Source organism: Pelobates fuscus, chromosome 1 (assembly GCF_036172605.1).
Source record: "Pelobates fuscus isolate aPelFus1 chromosome 1, aPelFus1.pri, whole genome shotgun sequence".
NCBI classification, from domain to species: Eukaryota; Metazoa; Chordata; class Amphibia; order Anura; family Pelobatidae; genus Pelobates; species Pelobates fuscus.
In genome coordinates this window covers 432,637,962-432,663,320 of record NC_086317.1, presented here as the reverse complement: position 1 = coordinate 432,663,320, position 25,359 = coordinate 432,637,962, and the positions used below count along the sequence as shown (strand labels likewise).

Here is a 25,359-nt window from a genome sequence, read left to right as displayed (position 1 = left end):
GTTGAATGAATTGCTGAGTGAGGTAGGCAGCACATGGCTTGGCTTGTGTGAATGAAGTGTGTAAAGAACGGCAACACCAACCTAAGCATTATGGCGTTTTTTTGGAATCAGTAGAACTTTCCCACATAAAAAGAGAATTTCTTGTCAAAATAACCAAGCTCTCCTCATTGAAATGTATGCAGACAGGAGGAAGTGGCGCCAACATGGCGTAATGTTGTTAAACAAAATTGCATCACTGAGGATATACACTCTCCAAAAATGAGACATGTTAGTCTGGAGTATGTGCACACTAAGTGACAGAGGGTACACTTCTCCCAAGGGTTGTCCATGAGAGTAGCACTGCTGAAGGGTTCTCGTATGTAAATGTCCGAGCACAGCACTCTTTTTTTAATTTTTTCACTCATTCAATGTGCATTTTCTTAATGTGTCTCCACATTCCCCAGACTCCAGAGATCTTAACCAAATTGGTAGGGCATGGTCCCAAAATCAGGACTGTAAACTAAAACTAGGACAGTTGGGAGTTATGAAAACAACAAACATAGCTGGGAAATTTTTTGGCTTGGTTATCTTGCCTAAAATATGAGCAGAAATATTATAAAGTGAATTCTGTGTGATATTGTATACATACAGTGGGTGGAATGTTGTGGTTCAAGATTAGATACAGTGATATTGAGGTCGATGAAGTAACTGTGGAGATATAAACATACAGATACCTAGTGCAATATTGTACTGTAAAATACAACTTCAACATACAGTGTATAGCTCAGTACTCACAAGGAGGGAGCCAATTGGAAATGGCTCAGTCCTGACGCCTGTGGGATAATTAGAAGGGATCCCACTCCCTTCCAAAGTGCAGGTGCTTTTCTGTGTCTTTAAAAAAGGAATGTCCACACCAATGTGAGATTGGGGACTAAGTCCTTTTATTGGTAAGATAAAAGTGGATATGCAGCACAGCAAAGTGCAAATAAAATAAAAGCAAAACAAAAACAAAATTGATAAAATCACTAAAATAGTGCTGTAGTAAATAAGTCCACTGTGGGGTAAAAGAAATTACTTGCAAAACGCGTTTCGCCCAAGTCCTGGGCTTCCTCAGTTGCTACAGGTGTCTTTCAGATGTTCTGTTTATGTACCCACTTCGGAGGGTGTTCATTTCCGGGTTCGCGCCGGTATCTCCACTTCCGGTCGCGTGTCGATGACGTACTTCCGGTCCGCGGTCCTGTTGTTGGAACGCATATGCGTTCCAAATCGTCAATAACTTTATTGTTCTTTGACAAAGTCCCATATACATGTCAAATCCGATGTCCATTTAGTAAAGTGGAAAGGAGAGCAAAAAATAATAACAGATCTTCATATTGAGACCATCCAAATGGCTAGAAATATATAAATTGAGTTAGTATTGGGAAAATATGATAATGAAAGAAACAGTAAACCCGGTGAGAAGGTGATTTATGAGTATCATCTTTCATAGGTGGAACGTGCAGCATTTAAAAGTGTATGAAATTAAATACTGTGGTAAGGGATTTGTGGTTAGAACATCAATTGGAATATATAGTTTCTAAACAGAATTTAAGGCATAAATAATTATAAAACAGAATAAAAAGAAATAAAAATCGAGAAAAAAAAATTGATATTAAAAAGTTATAAACAGAAACTTAGTTTAAAATAACTTTTCCATACATGTTATAAGAAATGGCATATTTCAAAGTCTGCATTGAGGCCGTTGGGTATGAGGGTGTTGAAATTAAAAATGAATTTCATCTCTTCTTTGCCTAATTTATTAATATAATTACCTCCCCTCCAATCCTTTTTAACTAATTTAATTGCACAAAAGAATAGTCCTGTAGGGTCCTGGTTATGTCGAGTCTTAAGGTGTTGGGAGACAGAGTGCGTTTCCAGACCTTTTTTTATGTTGCGGACATGTTCTGCAATCCGTACATTTAGGGGTCGTATAGTTCCTCCTATATATAGGAGATTGCATGGGCATTTAAGTACATAGATAATTCCCTTCGAATGGCATGTAAGGTGGTCTTTAATTTTATACGGGCGACCTATTATTGCACTTATGTCTATGAAGTGTCTTTTACTGTTTTTGGTGCCTCTACATGGTAGGCACTCTCCACACCCATAAAATCCTATCAGGTCGTTAATAAAGTGCTTAGGTACTGTGGTTTCTAAATTGCTTCTAACCAGCGTATTTCTTAAGTTGCTGGTGCCTCTAAAAATCATTTTTGGTTTGGGGGGTAAAATATCCTTAAGTATGGGGTCGTCCTTCAGGATGTGCCAATGTTTATTGATGGCTTTCTGTACTTTTCTAGCATTTCCATTATATTTACTAATAAAAGGGACCCCTTCGTAATTGCGTGTCTTTATTTTGGGTTTGTATTTTAAAAGTTGGTTTCTTTCCAGGAGTCTAACTTCTTCCATGTCTTTCTTTAGGGTGTCCTCATTATACCCTTTCTCTATGAACTGTTGTTTTATGTACTCGGCCTGTTTGGTATACTCCGTTTCCTCTCTACAGTTCCTCCGGATTCTTTTGAACTGTCCTTTGGGGGCATTGGTTAGCCAGGGCTTATGGTGGCAGCTATCTCTGTTGATGTAACTATTGGAGTCCACCGGTTTGAAGTAGTTCCTGGTAAAAATACGTGATTCTTTGATGTAAATATTTAAATCTAGAAAATTAATGTTATTGTTACTCACATCACTAGATAGTTTAACGCCCCAATCATTGGTATTAAGGAATTCTAAAAACTTGGTTAATTCATAACTACTGCCTGTCCAGATAAAAAATATGTCATCTATGTACCTGCGGTAGGACACCAAGTTCGCCCTCCATTCATGGCCACTAGAAATAAAAGATTCTTCCCAGTATGCCATGAACAAGTTTGCGTAACTGGGGGCGAACTTGGTGCCCATCGCTGTACCGCAGATCTGTAAGTAAAAACAGTCTTGAAACCAGAAAAAATTGTTGGTTAAAATTAATAAAATCCCTTCTAAAATGAACTCTATTTGTTCCTTTTTAAAAGATGACTTCTCTAAAAAGTATTTGGCTGCTTCTATTCCTTTATTGTGGGGGATGGCACTGTACAATGAGCTGACGTCACACGTGACTAGGAAATTCCCTTCTTGCCACTCCGTCTGTTCTAATATTTGCAGCATGTTAATGGTGTCCTTCAGGTAATATGGCGTTTTCACTACTAAAGGTTGCAACATGATATCGATGTATTCGGATACCCGTGTGGATACCGAGTCAATACCCGATATGATCGGCCTGCCTGGTGGATTGTGCTGATCTTTATGCACCTTCGGTAGATGATAGAATACCGGAACTTTGGGATAATTTATCGACAGGTAATCAGCTTCTTTTTCATTGATAATCTCCAATTCTTTCCCTTTGAGGATGTATTTCTCGAACTTTTTTTGTATTTCACTCATAGGATTTGATGGTAGCTGTCGATACGTCAGTGGGTCCAACAGAATTCTGTCCGCTTCTTTGATGTAATGCTCTTTGTTAAAGATGACGATCCCTCCCCCCTTGTCCGCCGGTTTTATTACGATGTCCTTATTTTTGCTCATCTCTTTGATAGTTTTTTGTTCTTTCCGGGATATGTTTTGTTGATAAGGGGTAATTTTCTTAATCTTATTAATATCTTTCATGACCATGATCTCAAAGGCCTTCATTTGATCCGAGATCATGTGTCTCGGAAAAAATGTGGACTTGTTTTTGAGGTCAGAGTGTATGAAGGTGTCGTCTTGTATAGTAGTTGGCACTTCCCTTTTATCGTAGAAGAATTTCTTCAAGGATAACTTCCTAATAAAATGGTTAAGATCAATAAAAAAATCAAAAGAATTAAAATCTGCTGTGGGTGCAAACTTCAAGCCTTTTTTTAAAACCAGTGTTTGTTCCACTGTAAGATCCTTCTGTGTCAAATTAAAAATGCCCTTTACATCCGTTTCCTGTTTCTTTTCTCCCTGTAATGTTCTTGCTCTTCTTCTTCTTCTTCTATGCTCCTTTGTCTCTTCCCAGGGGATTCTTGGGGAAGAGTCTTCTGGGACCACTGTAATCTGTTGTTGGTTGGGTCCTTCCGAAAAAACAGGGAGGACGAAGATGCTGTTCTCATTGTTGTTGTGTCTTGCCTTAATTGTGTGTGTGATTCAACAGTGTTTGTTATTCCTGAGTCCCTGTTCCTCCTACTTTCTGTTGGTTTCTTTACTGCTCCATTTTCAGTAGATTTCCTTGGTGTTCCATTTTTGACCACTGAACTATAACTTCTTCTATCTTCATTCGAAGTGTGCTTTCTTGGTCCTTGGGTATTTTGTTCCCGGTATGTCTGGCGACGTTGTCCTTGTGTGTCGGGTTCCCACCGAGTGCTTTGATATTTTGGTTGGGATCTCTCTCTATGGTTTCCTGATCTCTTTGATGGGGATCTTCCTCTGTAATTGCCTAGTCTTTTGTGATTGTCATACCCCGAATATCCTCTCTTTCTGTCGTTCCTATTCTTGTAAGGGCTCACTTCCCTTGGTTTTCCATTTCCATTTTGTTTTCTTACGTTTCCTGTTTTATAATCGTTCACATCCCTGAGATATTTTCTTTTTTTGGTTTCTATCACCATATTTTCCACTTTATCTACTTTCGTTCTGATGTCCTTAATTATATTATTGAAGACTTCGGGGCTGGTGTTCTCAATGAGGCTCTCTTTCCACTTAATAATATCCTCATTGAGTTTGGGCAGGTTTTCCTCCCTCCTGGCTACAATGTAGCCCATAAGGCTAAAGGAAAAACCGTCCAACATTTGGTTCCAACCTGTCATAAAGTGAGGGTCGTCTCTGTCTGAGGTAGGTTCTTTCGTAAATCTGAGCCCTCTCGGGGTTATTATTTCGTTAACGTATTTGTTTAATGTTGCAATCTCCCATTTGGTTTTCATCTCCTTTATTAATGTTTTTTCTAGATTATATTTACTCTTATAAACATTATTATAATCTTGTGCCGGGGTACTGTCTTTCCCCCCTATAAAACACATGTCTATATTCTCAATACGGTAGTTCCTGTTTTCCAAAAATGTCATTTTGAAATAAACTAGGGGACGCTTAACTCTGTGAGAGGATATCAATACAATATACAAATAAAAGTACAGAGTCACAGCGTGTTACCCAAATATAAACCAACAACGCTCAAAACACCCGTGTGGTAACCTCTCTATCCACACTAAAAATCACAGCAAATCATATACATACAGTGGGTGGAATGTTGTGGTTCAAGATTAGATACAGTGATATTGAGGTCGATGAAGTAACTGTGGAGATATAAACGTACAGATACCTAGTGCAATATTGTACTGTAAAATACAACTTCAACATACAGTGTATAGCTCAGTACTCACAAGGAGGGAGCCAATTGGAAATGGCTCAGTCCTGACGCCTGTGGGATAATTAGAAGGGATCCCACTCCCTTCCAAAGTGCAATATCTGTGTGATATTGAGCACATCATATAATGTCTATCTGCATACATAGAAAAAGAATGTGACAGCAGATAAGAGCCATTCGGCCCATCTAGTCTGCCCAATTTTCTAAATACTTTCATTAGTCCTTGGCCTTATCTTATAGCTAGGATAGCCTTATGCCTATCCCACGCATGCTTAAACTCCTTTACTGCTATTCCATGCATCCACTACCCTCTCAGTAAAGTAATACTTCCTGATATATTTAAACCTTTGTCCCTCTAATTTAAGACAATGCCCTCTTGTTGTGGTAGTTTTTCTTCTTTTAAATATAGTCTCCTCCTTTACTGTGTTGCTTCCCTTTACGTATTTAAATGTTTCCATCATATCCCCCCCTGTCTCGTCTTTCCTCCAAACCAGGCTTCCCCAAACTCCAGATGTTGCTGAACTACAACTCCCATGATTCTATGAATGAAATAGATATGCTGAGAATCATGGGAGTTGTAGTTCAGCAACATCAGGAGGGCCAGGGTTTGGGGAAGCCTGCTCCAAACTATACATCTTAAGATCCTTTAGCCTTTCCAGGTAAGTAAATATTAGGCATTTTTGTCCTGATGTAAAATCCTTCTACCTTATTAAAACAGATTTTCAGAACGTTAGCTGACATTGCAGCATGCTCAGACATGGTGGAAGCATTTGCAATAAATGGCCGTAATGGCTATAGTGCCAGTGCCACAATTATTAGAATAAAATAACTGTCCAGGCACACGAAGGATCTATCCAAAATTGTGGGCATAATTGGAGTATAACGGGCAAAATGTTGTTTCATACGGGAGCTTTTCTCAAGCCACAAAGTGCTACAATTTTTGGGACATTCTGTAACTGTCCTGTCAGTAATTATGGATATATATATATATATATATATATATATATATATAAACAGAAAGGGATAGGAGAACACATTAATATATCTATTATTTTTTGGTAGTACAAAAAGGAAATGTGTTTATTATGATATTCTTCGTGCATGATAAATTGATTTGACAAATATAGATCTAATATTAAATGTGATAGTGAATTAAATTTAATTTTTATTTTGTTTTAGGTCTTTAAAAAGAAACAAGATTCGAAAGCTTCAAGATGAAGTGTTCATTGGTTTTAATAATTTGGCAAAGTTGTGAGTATATGGTCTATTTACAATATGGTTGAACTTTAAGATTGTTTAGTGAGCTTTACCAATTGCTACATTGGCATTCAGCACAGTGATATAATGATTGTTATGCTAAATAAAGAACTACATTAATTCACACACACGAGTGATAGTGCCAACACTATTTTTCCTTTATTGGATGTGCTTGAAAATTATTGAGGAGCTGGAGTAGAAATTCTAATGGCTGAGTTTAAGTGAATTAGCATGAATTAATGAAATAGCGGAATGATGTGAGCATAACAATTAATTGCTGTCTCTAGAGATTCCAAAAATAAATAAAACACACCTACCGAGTAGCAATTGTAGCTCGAAATTAGCTTTACTAAAACAGGACATTTATCACTGATTATTGTAGAATAAATTAGTAAATAGATAATTATGCTGGAAATGTGTGTAAAGCTTTTATTTGCTAAACAATGGTTTGTGGTGCATTCAGACCCAACTTGAAGAAAGTAAAATGAAGGACAAAATAATACTCAAGTTTGACCTTATTGGATAGTTTAATATTAACTTGGCTGGTTTTGCTGACATTTATCAAGTAGATTATCCACTCACAACATTTACAGTGGATAAAACCCACACTGGAAAAAAAAAAAACTGCTGATCCGTAGAAATTTTAAAATTAATTTGTCAGTTTACTGGAATTCTCCTTTACTAAATGTGTCTACATTTAACACTTTGTCGTTGAAGAGATATATGACTTGTATAAAATTGTTACTTATGTAATGAAACTGTTAGACTCTTTAGAGGTTTTGCTGGCTATTTATCCTTGCATTTGATTAAGTGACACAGTGAAAGTACATGACTGCTGACCTCAACCATCCTCCCGTTGCCCAATAACACACGTGAGACCTAGGTTTGTTCGGTAAGGGCAACGGCCACAGCTTTATTTATTTAAACATCAAATGCCAGCAAACATATCGCCCTGTCAGCTGATGGGATGCTTCTCCAACAGACAGCTCTAACCATGGAAACCCAAGAGTCCGGAGCATCCTGCCACCGCCATCAGCTCTCAGCAGGCTGCGACTCCTCAAGCCGACTTGGCACCTTGTTCCACTGTACTGCGCTGGCCAGTACTCCCGCAAGCTATCATAAAACGAGAAGAAAACAAACACCAAGCACCACATACAAACCAACAAATTAAATAGCTAGGTTTCCCACACTTCTCCTGACGGACTGGTAAGTCCCCTCCATACTCCCTGCTTTTTATCCCTTCTCCGTATCTGCTACAATTGTATCCCCTTTAGTCCCAACCCATTATCTCTGGCAGCAGTCAGGTCCACCCTTCCTTGGTAGGCCAGGGAGGTACAGACTTCTCTTTTTCTGTGTGCAATACCGATCTGACTTTGATGGTATAGGATTTATTCTCACAGCTAGTGGTTGGTTTGTGTAATTCTTTTGTTAATGGGAGAGATGTTTTTTTTTTTTTTTGTATAGTGCAGGGCTCAGGTGTGAATATATACTCATATGTGTAAACCCGACAAATTACTATATTCCCAAAATTGATAAAGCACATCCTGTGACATTTTATTAACCTTTTTGAGAGAAGTAAAACAAATACTTCCTTTTTTTAAATTATTTCTTTAATGTGGATTGTCACTTCCCATGATTTCTAATGTTATGTTTTCATATATTTAACAAATAACTCTTTGTGAGGAGTGAATAAAATAAAATGATTAGTTTACACCTATTTATCCTACAACTGGGTGCGTCCATCTTAGCCCCCTTTTAGTCATTGTAATAATCTTGGCAAGAGGTACCCTCATCCCTCAAGGCCCCCTTTGCAGTACACTAAGGGTTGAAAAAACAACTATTTACTTACCAGATTCCAGGGCCAATCTCCTTCGGCATTGGTTCCACGGTCCCCCTCCTCCAATGTCATCGGACGGGTGACCTAATGCACATGCGCGGCAAGTGCCGCAAGCGTATTAGGCCCTCCTTATAGGAAAGCTTTCCTATGAGGATTTTATTGACACTGGATGACCTGATGCATAGCTTGAGGACATCCAGCGTTAGTTAGGCAACACAGAGTCTGGTAAACTCCCCGAAAGCACCTCTAGTGGCTGTCTGGTGGACAGTCACTAGAGGCTGTCGTAGTACTTCAATGCAAACATTGGCGTATCTCAAAAACTGCAATGTTTTACATTGCAGGACTAAGGGGGACATCCCTTCAACGGGATGAAGTGGTCTGGGTGCTTATAGTGCAATGTTTATTTGCAATGTTTGCCATAATTCTGCCTTGTCTGAACTGGTTCATGATGTTCTTTGCTAAATCTTTATTAAGATAAATATAAAATGAAAACAAGGGATCTCATGAGCACAGGTTGCACAGTGCAGATGTTTTGTACAATACAGTAAATTTCAGTTGCACTTTCCCTTATAATTCCAACAAAAATGTAGAATTCTACATCCAGATAATTTTTATAATCTTTTATAAATTAGCATAACAGAAGTATTACAAAGTGATGTAGAATGACAGCTCAAGTTAATCATTCAAGCATTTTGCCTTCGCCTGTCATACCAAAGAACACCTACATGACGCCACATTGCGTCACCTTGAAAAGGCTTAAAGGGTTATTCACTACCAGACAATATCCAGTGAAAATGACCAAATGCCAATTACAATGGCAATTCTCAGATTTACTAAAGCCAAACACAATCAGAATTCCTGAGCAAATCTGCTGCAGTTGCCGAATGGATTCGATGTCCGGGTTAAAATCATCCATTTCATATGCAAATCCTGTAAAAAGTACGGGAATGGAATATTAACAAAGCACCTGTTTTAATAAAATTCTGGACTGAATGTATTCGCAAACAAATGTTTACTTGCTTTTATGTCTCAATAAAAAAAAAAAAATAAATTAAATGTAACTGCTCTAAAATGGAGGCTATTAAAACTTAAGCTAAACTGTTAAGGGCAATTTTTCCAAAAAAGTACCATAAAAGTCAGATAGACCAATGTTTTAAACTAGGGATGGGGAACCTTTGGCCCTCCAGATGTTTTGGACTACATCTCCAATACTGCTCTTACAGCCATAACGCTGTCAAAGCATCAAGGGAGATGTATGTCCACAACATCTGGAGGGCCGACGTTTCCCCATCCCTAGTTTAAAACTAACTGTAGAACTTAAAAGTGATAACAGATGTGGAAATATCCCTTTAACACCCCAAAAAAAGTGCCACATGGAGATGAATCTATAATAAAACTTAGCTTTTATATGCTGCTTCCCAAGATCACTTCCCTGTAAGTGATCTCACATGGAACAGAAATAAAGATGTCAAGATAAGTGGGATTCCGTTGTATACCTAAAAAATTTAAAATAAACAGGACATAGTGCAACACTATGAATCAATTGCTGTAATGATTGCACTCACAGACGTAAAGAAAATATGAGCATCTCACAAATCCTCCCGTCGTGAGTATGGGATCAAAATACATCAGCCTACCCATCCCTCAGTCTCCCTCTTATATAGGGTTAGTCCCAATGCTACACAGGTGGTTCAGGGTGCGTCCAATATATTTTGACATTTATTATTATTGATTCTTTTTAATTATTTTATTGTCCCTGAGGAAGTTCCCACAGGGGAATGAAATGCGTAGGTCTTGATTCTATGAGGTTTGGGATTTTTAATCTAAACTTAATATGAATTGTTTATTATTTTGAATAAATCTATTTGATACTACCAACCTACCTTGTTTCTGGTTCCTGTTCGAGAGAAGGAAAAACAAGCATGATTTCCTGATCCCATACCCACTACAGGGGAGGATTCGGGAGATGCTCATATTTTCTTTACGTCTGTCAGTGCAATCATTACAGCGATTGATGCTCAATTGCTAGAAAGACTCCATCCTTTGTGGAAAGAATCTGTTAAATAATGGGAGGGTGACTATTGGGTGGGGGACTTCAAAATAAATAATGTGGACCAATTGCTGTGCACCCTACTGTCCCCACCCATGGCAGCAGGTGGGGCATGTTAAATTAAAAAAAAAAAATGGGTCCCACTGACCATGACACTGACCATAGTGTCCTCATCCCAGCCCCCACTCATGGGCAGCATGTTGGGGCTCTAATCACAACGGTCTGACAGCCAAGTCTCACTAATCTCACTGATCAGAGAGCGCTCTAACTGGGAAATTTTTCCATGAGATGCAATACTTGTCGATTTTGAGAGTTCAGTCTGCGGTGAGCCATCAAGGGACAAAGATTAATTGTATTGCGTCACATTTTTATTTTTCCCTTGTTTTTTTCTTGTGAATCGTTTTATTTTTATTTTCCCTATAGTCACCAGATCCATTACTGGTTCTGGTGTCTATACCATGCCCATGCAGGCTTTTTAACGTAAACACTGCCTTTTCAGAGAACTGAAGGCAGATTCTAGAATGTAAAGTCCAGCTACCTTTCCTCACAGGAAACAGTCTGTGGTACACTGTAGGTGCTTGCTAGTCCTTTACTACTGTCCCAGCAGCTTTATTCATCACAATCCCGCTCTGTGATGCATTTCACCCCGCCTCCTGGGGCTCTCAAACGGGAGCTTTGCGGGTGTTAGTAGGCAGCGTCGACTAGAAAGTTAACGGTAACCTCAGGCAGCGCATGCTCTGTGGTTGCTATGCTTGGAGAGAAGAATGGTCACCTATGGGAGGTCTTTCCTGCTCTCCCTTGTCAGTCAATTCTTTGGCATAGTCTATGCTGAAAAACTGACTGAAAGTTGGGTGAAAAAAATATTTTAATTTTTTTTCCAGTGTATACATTTGCTAGCAAGTCTGATACCACAATGTATAGCTGTAATTGTATGCTTTTTTATAGGAGCATATGTTGTAAGGTGGATGACTGGTACCCATGGCCAGTGCAAGGAAATAGAGGGGCTGTAGAGTGAGGAACAAGAGCAGTAGAGGGGGGGGGCAGTAGAGTGAAATAGAGGAGCGGTATGGTGGGGGGCAGGGGCTGTAGAGGAAAATAGAGGGGCTGTAGAGTCGGGAAGAGGCAGTATAATGTGGAAAGGGGCTGTAGAGTGAAGTAGAGGGGGGTAGGTAGTAGAGGTAGGTCAGGGGCTGTAGAGGGATATAGAGAGGCTGTAAAGGGGGGCAGGGGCAGTAGAGGGAAATAGAGGGGCAGTTGAGGGGGAAGAGGCAGCAGTATAATGGGGACAGGGGCTGTAGAGGGAAATAGAGGGGGCAGAGGCTGTATAATGTGGAAAGGGGCTGTAGAGGACAATAGAGGGGAAGGTATTGTAGAGGGAAATAGAGGGGCTGGAGAAAGGGGCTTCTAAAAAAAATAAAAAATAAAAAAAGGTTTTGATTAAAAAAAAACTAAACGTACTAAAGAGGCTTACTTTAGGCCAGGGAGGGGAGAACCTTATCCATGGTGGTCGGGTGGTACGGGCTGCACTGGAGACTGGAGCTGCAGATTGAGTCAGGACCGCTGGGGAGTCTGGGAGCAGTTCAAGTCCCGTCCCATGCTGACATCAGAGGAGAACGGCTGAGTTCACTGTCCTGCTCCTGCGGTGCACTGGCTGCAGGGAGAGAGGAAAAATCCAAGTCCCCAGTAAGAGCCAGAGTCAGGGTATTCAGATTGTTGCACCCCCCTGCTCTGGCGCCCTAAGGCGGCCGCCTGTGCAGCCTTATGGATGCGCCGGCCCTGCAGGTACCCTTTAAGTTCAACTGCTCAGTTGCTCCCTAGCTATTAAAATATATTAACATTTTATAACTTCCCTGTCAGGGCATAAAAATATAATCTCTGTATATCTTTATATCTCGTATCGTATCAGGTTTACATCCCATTGATGGTTTGACTAAAATTATATTGGTTCACCATTAACAAACTAGGAAAACTGAATGCAAACATGGAAATCAAGTTGTGTGTTTTTCAGCATTTTACATTTAAAATATAATATTTTTATCTTTCATTGTTTTATAAAATAATATTTAACCCCTTAAGGACACATGACATGTGTGACATGTCATGATTCCTTTTTACTCCAGAAGTTTGGTCCTTAAGGGGTTAATGTATATTTTCAGTTGATTAAGATTCTTTTCAGCTTGGAATACTAAAAGTAATCTTCATCAGAAAGGGCCAGTATTGTTTGTGCAATAATTAATACATTAAAAGGGTTGGAAAGGAAATGTGAAATGAACATTCAGCACCCAAGGCACGCAAAAATCCATGATAAATGCATTTCCTTGAGTTATGCGTGTTTAAAATATAATGTTAAAAAAAAAAAAAAAAAATCAGTTACGCCATGGTCTGATACTGCTATCTTTCATTTTCAAGAGAAAGCAATGTAAAAGGAATACATAAAACTGTGCATAACAGGGACACATGTAACCGAGCCGATCGATGGCAATAACATTCAAGAATAAAAAATAAAAAAAAATTACATGCATGTTAATTAATGTGTTCATTAAAATCAAACCACCAAAGGGGGTTTATTGCACACAGATAGTACTCCCACTGAATATATATGCATGTATATATACACCCTGTTCCAAATTATTATGCAAATTCTATTTAAGTGTCACAAAGATTAAATATTTTGTTTTCCAGTTTAACTTATGGATGGAATTGTGTCTCAGGGCTCTTTTGATCACTGAAAACAATCTCGGACACCTGTGGTAATTAGATTGCCAGGTGAGCCCAATTTAAGGAAAAACTACTAAAAGAGGGTGTTCCACATTGCTAAGCAGAGCACCATTTCCATGCAATATGGAGAAGAAAAAGGGTCTCTCTGCCTCCGAAAAGAGTGAAATAGTTCAATGCCTTGGACGAGGTATGAAAACATTAGATATTTCCCGAAAACTTAAGCGTGATCAGCACACTATTAAGAGATTTGTGGCTGATTCAGAGCACAGACGGGTTCGTGCAGATAAAGGGACATTGAGGAAGATTTTTGCCATTTCCATGCATCAGATCAAGAGAGGAGCTGCTAAAATACCATTACATAGCAGCAAACAGATTTTAAGCTGCTGGTGCCTCTGGAGTCCCACGGACATCGAGGTGTAGAGTCCTCCAGAGTCTTGCAACTGTGCATAAACCTTCTATTCGGCAACCACTAACCAATGCTCACAAGCGGAAACGGCTGCATTGGGCAGAAAAATACATGAAGACTAATTTTCAAACAGTCCTGTTCACTGATGAGTGCTGTGCAACCCTGGATGGTCCAGATGGATGGAGTAGTGGATGGTTGGTGGACGGCCACCCTGTTCCAACAAGGCTGTGACGTCAGCAAGGCGGTGGTGGAGTCATGTTTTGGGCCGGAATCATGGTAAGATAGCTGGTCGGCCCCTTTAGGGTCCCCGAAAGTATAAAGATGACCTCTGCAAAGTATGTGGAGTTTCTGACTGACCACTTTCTTCCCGGGTACAGAAGGAAGAACTATGCTTTCCGTAATAAAATCATCTTCATGCATGACAATGCACCATCTCATGCTGCAAAGAATACCTCTGCATCAATGGCTGCTTTGGGGATAAAAGGAGATAAAGTCATGGTGTGGCCTCCAGCCTCCCCTGACCTCAATCCTATTGAGAACCTTTGGAGCATCCTCAAGCAAAAGATCTATGAGGTTGGGAGGCAGTTTACATCCAAACAGCAGCTCTGGGATGCTATTCTGACATCTTGCTAACAAATTCAAGCAGAAACTGTCCAAAAACTCACAAGTTCAATGGATGCAAGACTTGTGAAGCTGCTATCAATTAAGGGGTCCCATGTTAAAATGTAACATGACCTGTTAAAATGTTTAAAAAGTTAAAATGTTGTTAGAAGTTTGATTGAAATAGCTTTTGATTTGAGTAAATATGCTGCAAACACAACCAATGACAATTTTCACTTCTTTACATTCTTTCAAGTGTTTTGAAACTTACTGTGCGTAATAATTTGGAACAGTGCATTGTACGTGTTTTATGTTTAAAAAAAAATACTATTATTATGATTTTTTTTCAATAAAATTTGAATTGTACTTTTAAAAGTTGATAACAGGAGAATTATGCTGACTGTTATTTACATCAATTATTTAGGTAAATGAGAAAAATAGCATTTGCATAATAATTTAGAACAGGGTGTAGATATGTGTGAAAGTAGGGAATTCAGTGTATTTCAGGGTTATTTAAAACCTTTTTTCTTCCAATAGGATATATGCCATCTCAGGATATAACAACTATCTATTGCTAATAAAATAAGGTTACGACAAATTAAACCTTTGCGGTCCAATGTCAGAATGTAGTCAACAAAATATTTTTCCTCTTGCTGCCCAATGCCCAATGATTTTCCCCGGAGAGTACCATCATGCCTGGTGCCGTGAATGTGTGTGACGCGCACAGGCTGGGAGGTCCCGACATGGAGGATCAGCAGTACTCTCCAGGGAATATTCAACATTGCACCACTAAAGGTAAAATATTTTGTTGGACATTTTCTGACATAGAAAAGCAAAGTCTGCTTTGTGAAGGATGGCTATGAATGTCCTAAATCCCTAAAGGGTTGGTTCCTTGCCCAAAGGTTTTCTATTACAATAATTAAATAAAAATTTTCACTAGCATTGGAATATATCAAACTATATCAAATTATTGACTGGGCTCCGATGTTTGTATTAATTTGTTACCTTGGATTTTAATATAATATAAAAGGTGTTTTGTTTATATGTTTTTCCCGATAACAAAATAATGGTGGAAATATGAGTGCAAAATTCATCAGAAAGTAATGTCCTGTAACAAAGAGTTTTTGTTTTATAGAAAGGTAAGTAAAAAATTAAGTGCGTGAAATGCGATTTAATCTGGACTCAAGAAAGCTGCAAGTAATTAAAATGCCCAAAATTCCCACGGTCGATTAGAGATTGAGTTAATGATAGGACATATTGACTATATGTACAATATATTTATATTAGACACTTTGATTTATAGAGCATTAAAAAGCCTTCTGTGAAACGTTAAAATTACATTACCCATGACCTGCCAATAATATATGCTCACAGATATAATTCATGAGATCACAAAGGCAGTTGTGTTCAAATTCAAAATGCAACAAACAATGATTTATTCACACAAAATGTGATAGATGTATTGCAATTACCCTTTTGAGAGTATTTATTACACTGCTCCATTTTAAATTGTATCTCTTTACCCATCATCCCATGACTGTAATATGAAGATTTTCTTTCAGCTTGGCTAGCCAAACATTGAAGATTAAAAAGTAAAAAAACGTATTGAAGGGGACATAAATGGTTTTGATATTTTAGCAGTGATGCATACACAATAATCACAAAGAGATTAACTTCAACTAAGAGATTAAATATAAAGTTTGCTTCAAGTACTTAATTGCAAACAGAGTCCCCACATTTGAGGGCGGGAGGGGAGGGGGGAGAGTACACTCTCACTGGAGAAGGTTTGTAAATTTGATTCTAAATGCTAGTTAAAATTCACAACATTTTATATTTGTACCACACAAACAGAATGTTGAGGATTTTTTTTTGTTTTCTTCTTTTTTTAATTGTAAAAGTATTTAAATGGGAGCCTTCACTTCTCAGGATGTAATCTAAATATAATGTAAACCCTTTATATTTAACAGCAACATATTTGAGTAGTGTGAAAAAGTAAGAAATTCACACAATTTTTTTGCTGCAAATGAGCGCCTCCATTTTATCTCCCTGTCAATCAGTTAGAAGCTCTATATTCAGTGCATGTCAGTCAGCATAGAGCAGTGTTCCCCAAACCAGTCCTCATGGACCACCAACAGTCCAGGATTTATGTGTGTCCCTGTTTTATTCCAATGGTGATACTGACAAAATCTAGACTGTTGGTGGTCCACGAGGACTGAATTGGGGAACACTGGCATAGACGAAACAAATAGAAATGATGAGAAAACAAACAGTGTTTGAATATTTGTCCTGCTTGTCCTCCTCATCTACATTATGTGCCCTGGTGGTGCCTTGACTGAACTGGATTAAGATATCACATGGTAAATCTCAATATAAAACAAAATTAAGCATCACATGTAAACATACAACATATAGTTGCAAGAAAAAGTATGTGAACCCTTTGGAATAATAAGGATTTCTGTACAAATTGGTCATAAAATGTGATCTGATCATCATCTAAGTCACAACAATCTCTAACATCTCTAACATCTCACTCCAATTAGCTCTTGGAGATGTCATTAGTCTAGGGGTTCACATACTTTTTCCACCTGCACTGTGAATGTTTACATGGTGTGTTCAATAAAAACATGGCAACATTTCATTCTTTGTGTGTTATTAGTTTAAGCAGACTGTGATTGTCTATTGTTGTGACTTAGATGATGATCAGATCACATTTTATGACCAATTTGTGCAGAAATCCATATCATTCCAAAGGGTTCACATACTTTTTCTTGCAACTGTAAGCTATAGGTGATTTCCAGAGATGTCCGTTCCCGTTTGAGATTTTTTTTTACAGGTAAAAAATGGCCTGTGTACTTCACACTTTGAACATATATAAATAACTTTTTTTAAATGAAAAAATTATTAAAGCCCACAGGTTTTTTTTTGTGAAGCCATGTGGAGCAGGATAGCCATTCTATTGTAAATACAATGATAAAATTCAATATTTTGTTTGCTAGTTTGTACCATGTTGTAATTCATGTAATAAAATACCTAGCCATAACGATATTATGTATATGGGAAACTAAACAAAATTCTGATACCATACTGGTATACTGATACATCTCGTTTTTACTAAAATACTTTATATCCTACCACTGTCTAAACTGACTCAGCATAGTATAATTATAAAACACACAAAGATAGTGATCACCCCAATTGTAAGTTACCAATATCAGGAAATATCCCAAGGTATTCGCACTCAAATTCCCTTACCTCCACCATCTTGGTCTCTAATCATATGCACACACTACACCATTTTCATTTTTTTGGCATTTAGTAGTATAATAATAATGATAATACAAAAAAATACTCTATACATAGACAAGTGAAGGATTTCTGCTTTATAAATTAGAGGTCTCATACTCGTCTGTTAATTGTGGCGGCACGAGGAAGCAACCTAAACACCATGATTATGGGGGCTATTGTAATTGTCTGATGGCTTCTTGAGCATATTACACCTAATTTGAAAGAGGGACTCTCCGCGAATTCCATTTTAGTGCCTGTATGGGATTCTTAAGTAAATTAGCCCCTATCCTGTCATACTGTAAACAGATTAGGTAGATGATTGACAATGTCATAAGCTCTGTCCTTTGCAGCTTGCAACCAGCATAAAGAAAGCATACAGAGAAAAAAAAGTTTGCTAAATCTTTAATATAAATTGAAAAGAAAACAAAGCATCTCATGGGAAAATGGTTAATGCAAGTATAGGGGATTTTCAATGATTTAATCAGTGGTGTAAAATGCAGAGAAGTTATGGTTTAACTTGTGCTTTTTAACTTGAGCTTCCACTTGGTACATCAGGCTCTTATCAAGGAGATGAAAGGAGCCATTCACAGTGGCATTCCAGACTGAAAGCTAATTTGAGCAAAATTCTCTTATTCCCTTCACTTAAATGCATATATATGTTTTTGCCTACTCACAAAGTTGCTGTACAAAGCTGCAGACAATTGTGCCAATTTATAAAAGAAAATATAAATTCTGGATACAACTTAAAGGAACACTATAGCGTTAGGAATACAAATATGTATGACTAACGCTATAGACCCTTACTCATCATTTAGATGACTAGGGCCCCATTCCGCGGCAAATAAATGGTTAAGGAACCATTTCTTTGCTTACCTTAATCCAGCGCCGGGCTCTCTCGGCACTGGTAACCTCTCGTCCATCGACGTCATCTTCCGAGTGTAGCCGAATACGCATGCGCGGCCAGAGGCGCATATGCATTCAATCCCGCCCTTAGGGAAGCAATACTCAGTGCTTTCCTATGGGGATCTTTTTTGACACTGGACTCCGTGAGGATTTACTCCGTGTAAGTCGTGGAAGCGGCCTCTAGTGGCTGTCAAGGAGACAGCCACTAGAGGCTGGATTAACCCTGCAGTGTAAACATAGCAGTTTCTGGATTAACCCTGTAGTGCTGGATTAACCCTGCAGTGTAAACTGCTATGTTTACAGCTACAGGGTTAAAACCAGAGGGACCTGGCACCCAGACCACTTCATTGAACTGAAGTGGTCTGGGTGCCTATAGTGGTCCTTTAAGAATATAAAACTAAACTGAGTGAATTAGATTTGAAAATCGATGGACAGTTTTGTGATAGTCACACACCAAAACAGGATAAAGTTTTCAAGTCCAGTACTGCACAATGCATAGACAGACATATTTCAGTTTTATAACACATGGACATGTTGGTAGATAAATATGGAATTTTTGCAATTATTCTATTTATCCCCTTAGGTTTCTTCAGCACAACTGTTTGAGAAATATATCCCAGAAAGCTTTTTATGGATTATATCAACTTCAAAAACTGTAAGTCAGAACAAATCTGGAAAGATGTATCTCGTCTACAAATTAATCGATTCACTGAATGTCTGTTTATTTAGTGTTATTTTTCATGCATAAACAATTACTGTGTGTAATGCATACTAAATCCTGTAATTAAATTGACATGCCAATTAAAATTTCTTTTTAAAGACAGTTCTGTTTTAACCCATAAGCCATGAGTTTTAGTTCACTGCATCCAAGCAGTTAGATTTGCTCAATTCAGAATGTATCCAGCGGCTTCCATTTTAAATCAACAAAGACCCAGGTATAATCACATATTTACGTGCCCAAGCCAAAACAATGGGGAAGATTTATCAAAGTGTCACCAAAACGTTTACATCTAATGTTTTTCATCTGTTGCTTCTTCTGTGCACAAAGTATAATTTTTGAATATACGCCATATTCCCAGTGACGCAATGTTTTATAAAAAAAAAATTCCAACACTATTTCCAATGGAAAAGTATTCTGTTTCCTTACTTTTGTCCTACTACTCTTAATTTGGCGGTCTTCTCAAATGGAAAGTTGTGTGAAAACTGTCAGGATTTACCATGAAGAAAACACTTACAAAAATGACAATCAAAATAATTACGGAATTCAACTGTCACATTTCAGAATACTTTGATAAATATCCCCCACAGTGCCCAGTTTGTTTTACAGGATTAGGGTTCATCTCAACATTACATTCACTAAGTCTTGTGCACATGCAGAAGAGCACAACACTGATGTCTATGGAGGAAACCAGTGGAGGTTCCATGGACATAGCCCTTTTCCCCTCAGCCGTCAAAGCGTAATAGTAGCTCCACCTTTTCAGCAAGCTTTGTCAAGAGTAGGAAAACTACATAATACAATTTAATCTCTACTTTGTCTTTTGATGTTTTTTGACTGTTAGAATTTCGATGAAATTCCAACACAGTCAAATGCTGAAATACAATTATATCATTACAGGTGCAATGATATGGGTGAACCCAGGAGCTAATTCCACTTAGAAAGGCTTGAGTCACCAGTATGGATATGTAGTGTGAATACCAGGCAACTACTATGTATATAGTGTGTATACCTTTAAATCTGTCAAAAGACAGGATAGGGTTATGACACACCAATTGCTTATATTAAAACATATAACTAGTGTGTATCCCTTTAAATCTGTATAGGACGGAAACAGTATGCTCATCAAGATAAAACTTCAAAATATATGGATGATTGTATTCTATATGGAAAATTAATTACCGGAATCCAATCGGTTAAAATTAATATAAAATTTATTAGAGAAAAAATAATAACAATAGTTGTAACTATGTCAAACCATAAATGCAGTATAGAATGTCAACGAGAAATTTAAAATATATATTGATATCGAAAAATATAAAAATATATAAAAATATCAGTTGGGGATAATTTGCAAGAATATTACCAGCAAGTCTGTGTTGGTATTTCGGAAAAAATCCTTAGGACCGATCAGGATGGCTGTGGATACATTGTTGTAAAAAACCGAGATCTGAGGACCGACCGACCGGCTTGCAGCGTGCATCACCCAGAGTGAGGTCTGGGACGCACGCCAACCTCACAAGCAGCCGGCAACAATTGATACATTTTTTACAACAATGTATCCACAGCCATCCTGATCGGTCCTAAGGATTTTTTCCGAAATACCAACACAGACTTGCTGGTAATATTCTTGCAAATTATCCCCAACTGATATTTTTATATATTTTTATATTTTTCGATATCAATATATATTTTAAATTTCTCGTTGTCATTCTATACTGCATTTATGGTTTGACATAGTTACAACTATTGTTATTATTTTTTCTCTAATAAATTTTATATTAATTTTAACCGATTGGATTCCGGTAATTAATTTTCCATATAGAATACAATCATCCATATATTTTGAAGTTTTATCTTGATGAGCATACTGTTTCCGTCCTATACAGATTTAAAGGGATACACACTAGTTATATGTTTTAATATAAGCAATTGGTGTGTCATAACCCTATCCTGTCTTTTGACAGATTTAAAGGTATACACACTATATACATAGTAGTTGCCTGGTATTCACACTACATATCCATACTGGTGACTCAAGCCTTTCTAAGTGGAATTAGCTCCTGGGTTCACCCATATCATTGCACCTGTAATGATATAATTGTATTTCTACATTTTGGGGCAGTTTTTTGGTGAAATTTCTGCCTATACCCAGTTTTTGAGCACTCCATTCCAAGTCAGACTCCCTCATCCCTGAGTGTTGCTTTAGGCATACCAGACCAACCTACAGTCAAATGCTGACTTATTGGGTGATGATCAGAGCTGCTTTACAGTTAAATTTGAAGAAGCTTAGTGTTATAGGGCATCTCCTTTAAAATGTTGTGGACTGTAACTCCCGTGATTCTCAGATAGGCGGGTCCTGTCTAAGAATTCTAGGACTTCAGTATAGGATTATACTGCACTTGTCAGGGTCTTACCTGAGTTGGGAGTCTGTAGCGCAGATATGTTGCTCACCCTTGCAGATAGCCACAGGCCAAGGTGGTCAGGTAAGAATTCACCCGGCCTGTGGGTCTGTGCACGGGGCCTGTGCAGGATGAAGTACCAATACGCAGTACAGGCAAGGACTGAACCAGCAGGATTGTCGACGTCAAAGGATGCCAGAGGACAGGAACAACGAGGAGTAGCCAAAGTCAAGGGATGCCAGAGGTCAGAGTAAACGTAGTCAGAAGCCGGGGTCAATAATACGAAGCAGATGAAACAGGATCAAAGACTTGACGCTGAGCACAGGGCGAGGCTGAGTTTAAATACCCTGCCAGTGGCGTACACATGACCTATGGGGCCCCGGTGCAAAAATTGATCCGTGGGCCCCCCCCCCACACGCTTACTCTGCGCAGGCCGGGGCCGCAACACATGGCGGCGGGCACCTGGTCGCAGGTGTTGCAGGGTTGCGCCCCCTTCGACCGCGGTATGTACACCAGTGCATGCAGATGCACACACACTTAACCCCTTAAGGACCAAATTTCTGTAATAAAAGGGAATCATGACATGTCACACATGTCATGTGTCCTTAAGGGGTTAAAGGACCACTACAGACACCCAGATCACATCAGCTCAATGAAGTGGTCTGGGTGTCAGGTCCCTCTAGTTTTAACCCTGCAGCTAAAAGCATAGCAGTTTCAGAGAAACTGCTATGTTTCACTGAGGGTTAATCCAGCCTCTAGCGGCCGTCTCACTGACAGCCGCTAGAGGAGCTTCCGCGATTCTAAGACACAACATCCATAGGAAAGCATTGAGCAATGCTTTCCTATGGGCGGTTTGAATGCGCGCACGGCTCTTGCCGTGCATGCGCATTCGGAGCTGAGCGGCGGAGGGATCCCCAGCGCCAAGGGAGTCCGGCGCTGGAGAAAGGCAAGTGCTGAAGACACACACACTCTCATGAACAGACGCATACACACTAGCTAACAGACACACACATTTACTGACAGAGACACACTCAGCGACAGACATACATACACACTCACTTACAAAACATACACTCTCACTGACACACACACACTCACTAACAGACATCAAACACACTCACTAGCAGACCCACACTCACTGACACTCACGCTCACACACTAACACACACTAACACTCACAGTAACACTCACAGTAACACTCACAGTAACACTCACAGTAACACTCACAGTAACACTCACAGTAACACTCACAGTAACACTCACAGTAACACTCACAGTAACACTCACAGTAACACTCACAGTAACACTCACAGTAACACTCACAGTAACACTCACAGTAACACTCACAGTAACACTCACAGTAACACTCACAGTAACACTAACACTCACAGTAACACTAACACTCACAGTAACACTAACACTCACAGTAACACTAACACTCACAGTAACACTAACACTCACAGTAACACTAACACTCACAGTAACACTAACACTCACAGTAACACTAACACACACTCACAGTAACACTAACACACACTCACACTAACACACACTCACAGTAACACTAACACTCACAGTAACACTAACACTCACAGTAACACACACACACTAACACTCACAGTAACACACACACACACACTAACACTCACAGTAACACACACACACACTAACACTCACAGTAACACACACACACACACACACACTAACACACACACTAACACACACACTAACACTCAGAGTAACACTAACACACACACTAACACTCAGAGTAACACTAACACACACACTAACACTCAGAGTAACACTAACACACACACTAACACTCAGAGTAACACTAACACACACACTAACACTCAGAGTAACACTAACACACACACTAACACTCAGAGTAACACTAACACTCACAGTAACACTCACAGTAACACTCACAGTAACACACACACTAACACTCACAGTAACACACACACTAACACTCACAGTAACACTAACACACTAACACTCACAGTAACACTAACACACACACTAACACTCAGAGTAACACACTAACACTCACACACTAAGTCCAGTGGTGCTGCTGGGCTCCTGGGGGGGGGGGCGGTCACCCGGCGGGCAGGCAGGCTGGCGGGCGCGCGAGGGAGCACTCTCCCCTGAGTGCTTCCTCTTCAGCTCCCTCGCGCGCCGCGTACTGACACTGACACTCACAGTAACACTAACACACTCACAGTAACACTCTCACAGTAACACTCTCACAGTAACTCTCACAGTAACTCTCACAGTAACTCTCACAGTAACTCTCACAGTAACTCTCACAGTAACTCTCACAGTAACTCTCACAGCAACACTCTCACAGCAACACTCTCACAGCAACACTCTCACAGCAACACTCTCACAGCAACACTCTCACAGCAACACTCTCACAGCAACACTCTCACAGCAACACTCTCACAGCAACACTCTCACAGCAACACTCTCACAGCAACACTCTCAGTAACACTCTCAGTAACACACTCACAGTAACACACTCACAGTAACACACTCTAACACTCAGAGTAACACACACACACCAACACTCAGAGTAACACACACACACCAACACTCAGAGTAACACACACACACACTAACACTCAGAGTAACACACACACACTAACACTCAGAGTAACACACACACACTAACACTCAGAGTAACACACACACTAACACTCAGAGTAACACTAACACACACTAACACTCACAGTAACACTAACACACACACACTAACACTCACAGTAACACTAACACACACTAACTCTCAGAGTAACACACACACACACTAACACTCAGAGTAACACACTAACACTCACAGTAACACACTAACACATTTTTTTTTTTATTTATTTTAACCCCCCAGCCTCCTTACCTTTTGGAGTGCTGAGGGGATTCCCTGGGGTCCAGTGGTGCTGCTGGGCTCCTGGGGGGGGGGGCGGTCACCCGGCGGGCAGGCAGGCTGGCGGGCGCGCGAGGGAGCACTCTCCCCTGAGTGCTTCCTCTTCAGCTCCCTCGCCGCGTACTGACACTGACACTCACAGTAACACTAACACACTCACAGTAACTCTCACAGTAACACTCTCACAGTAACTCTCACAGTAACACTCTCACAGTAACACTCTCACAGTAACACTCTCACAGTAACTCTCACAGTAACTCTCACAGTAACTCTCACAGTAACTCTCACAGTAACACTCTCACAGTAACACTCTCACAGTAACACTCTCACAGCAACACTCTCACAGCAACACTCTCACAGCAACACTCTCACAGTAACACTCTCACAGCAACACTCTCACAGTAACACTCTCAGTAACACTCTCAGTAACACACTCACAGTAACACACTCACAGTAACACACTCACAGTAACACACTCTAACACTCAGAGTAACACACACACACCAACACTCAGAGTAACACACACACACACTAACACTCAGAGTAACACACACACACTAACACTCAGAGTAACACACACACACTAACACTCAGAGTAACACACACACTAACACTCAGAGTAACACACACACACTAACACTCACAGTAACACTAACACACACTAACACTCACAGTAACACTAACACACACACACTAACACTCACAGTAACACTAACACACACTAACTCTCAGAGTAACACACACACACACACTAACACTCAGAGTAACACACTAACACTCACAGTAACACACTAACACATTTTTTTTTTTATTTATTTTAACCCCCCAGCCTCCTTACCTTTTGGAGTGCTGAGGGGATTCCCTGGGGTCCAGTGGTGCTGCTGGGCTCCTGGGGGGGGGG

At 39.4% G+C, this 25,359-nt stretch overlaps 1 protein-coding gene across 1 annotated transcript in view; it reads left to right on the top strand.

The window, feature by feature from the left end:
* Positions 1-25,359, top strand: part of RXFP2 (relaxin family peptide receptor 2) — a 318,798-nt gene that overhangs the window by 237,239 nt on the left and 56,200 nt on the right. Inside the window, exons 5-6 of the mRNA XM_063444871.1 lie at positions 6,542-6,613; positions 19,002-19,073. Of these exons, the coding sequence (XP_063300941.1) occupies positions 6,542-6,613; positions 19,002-19,073 (144 nt within the window). The remainder of the gene's footprint in view (positions 1-6,541; positions 6,614-19,001; positions 19,074-25,359) is intronic.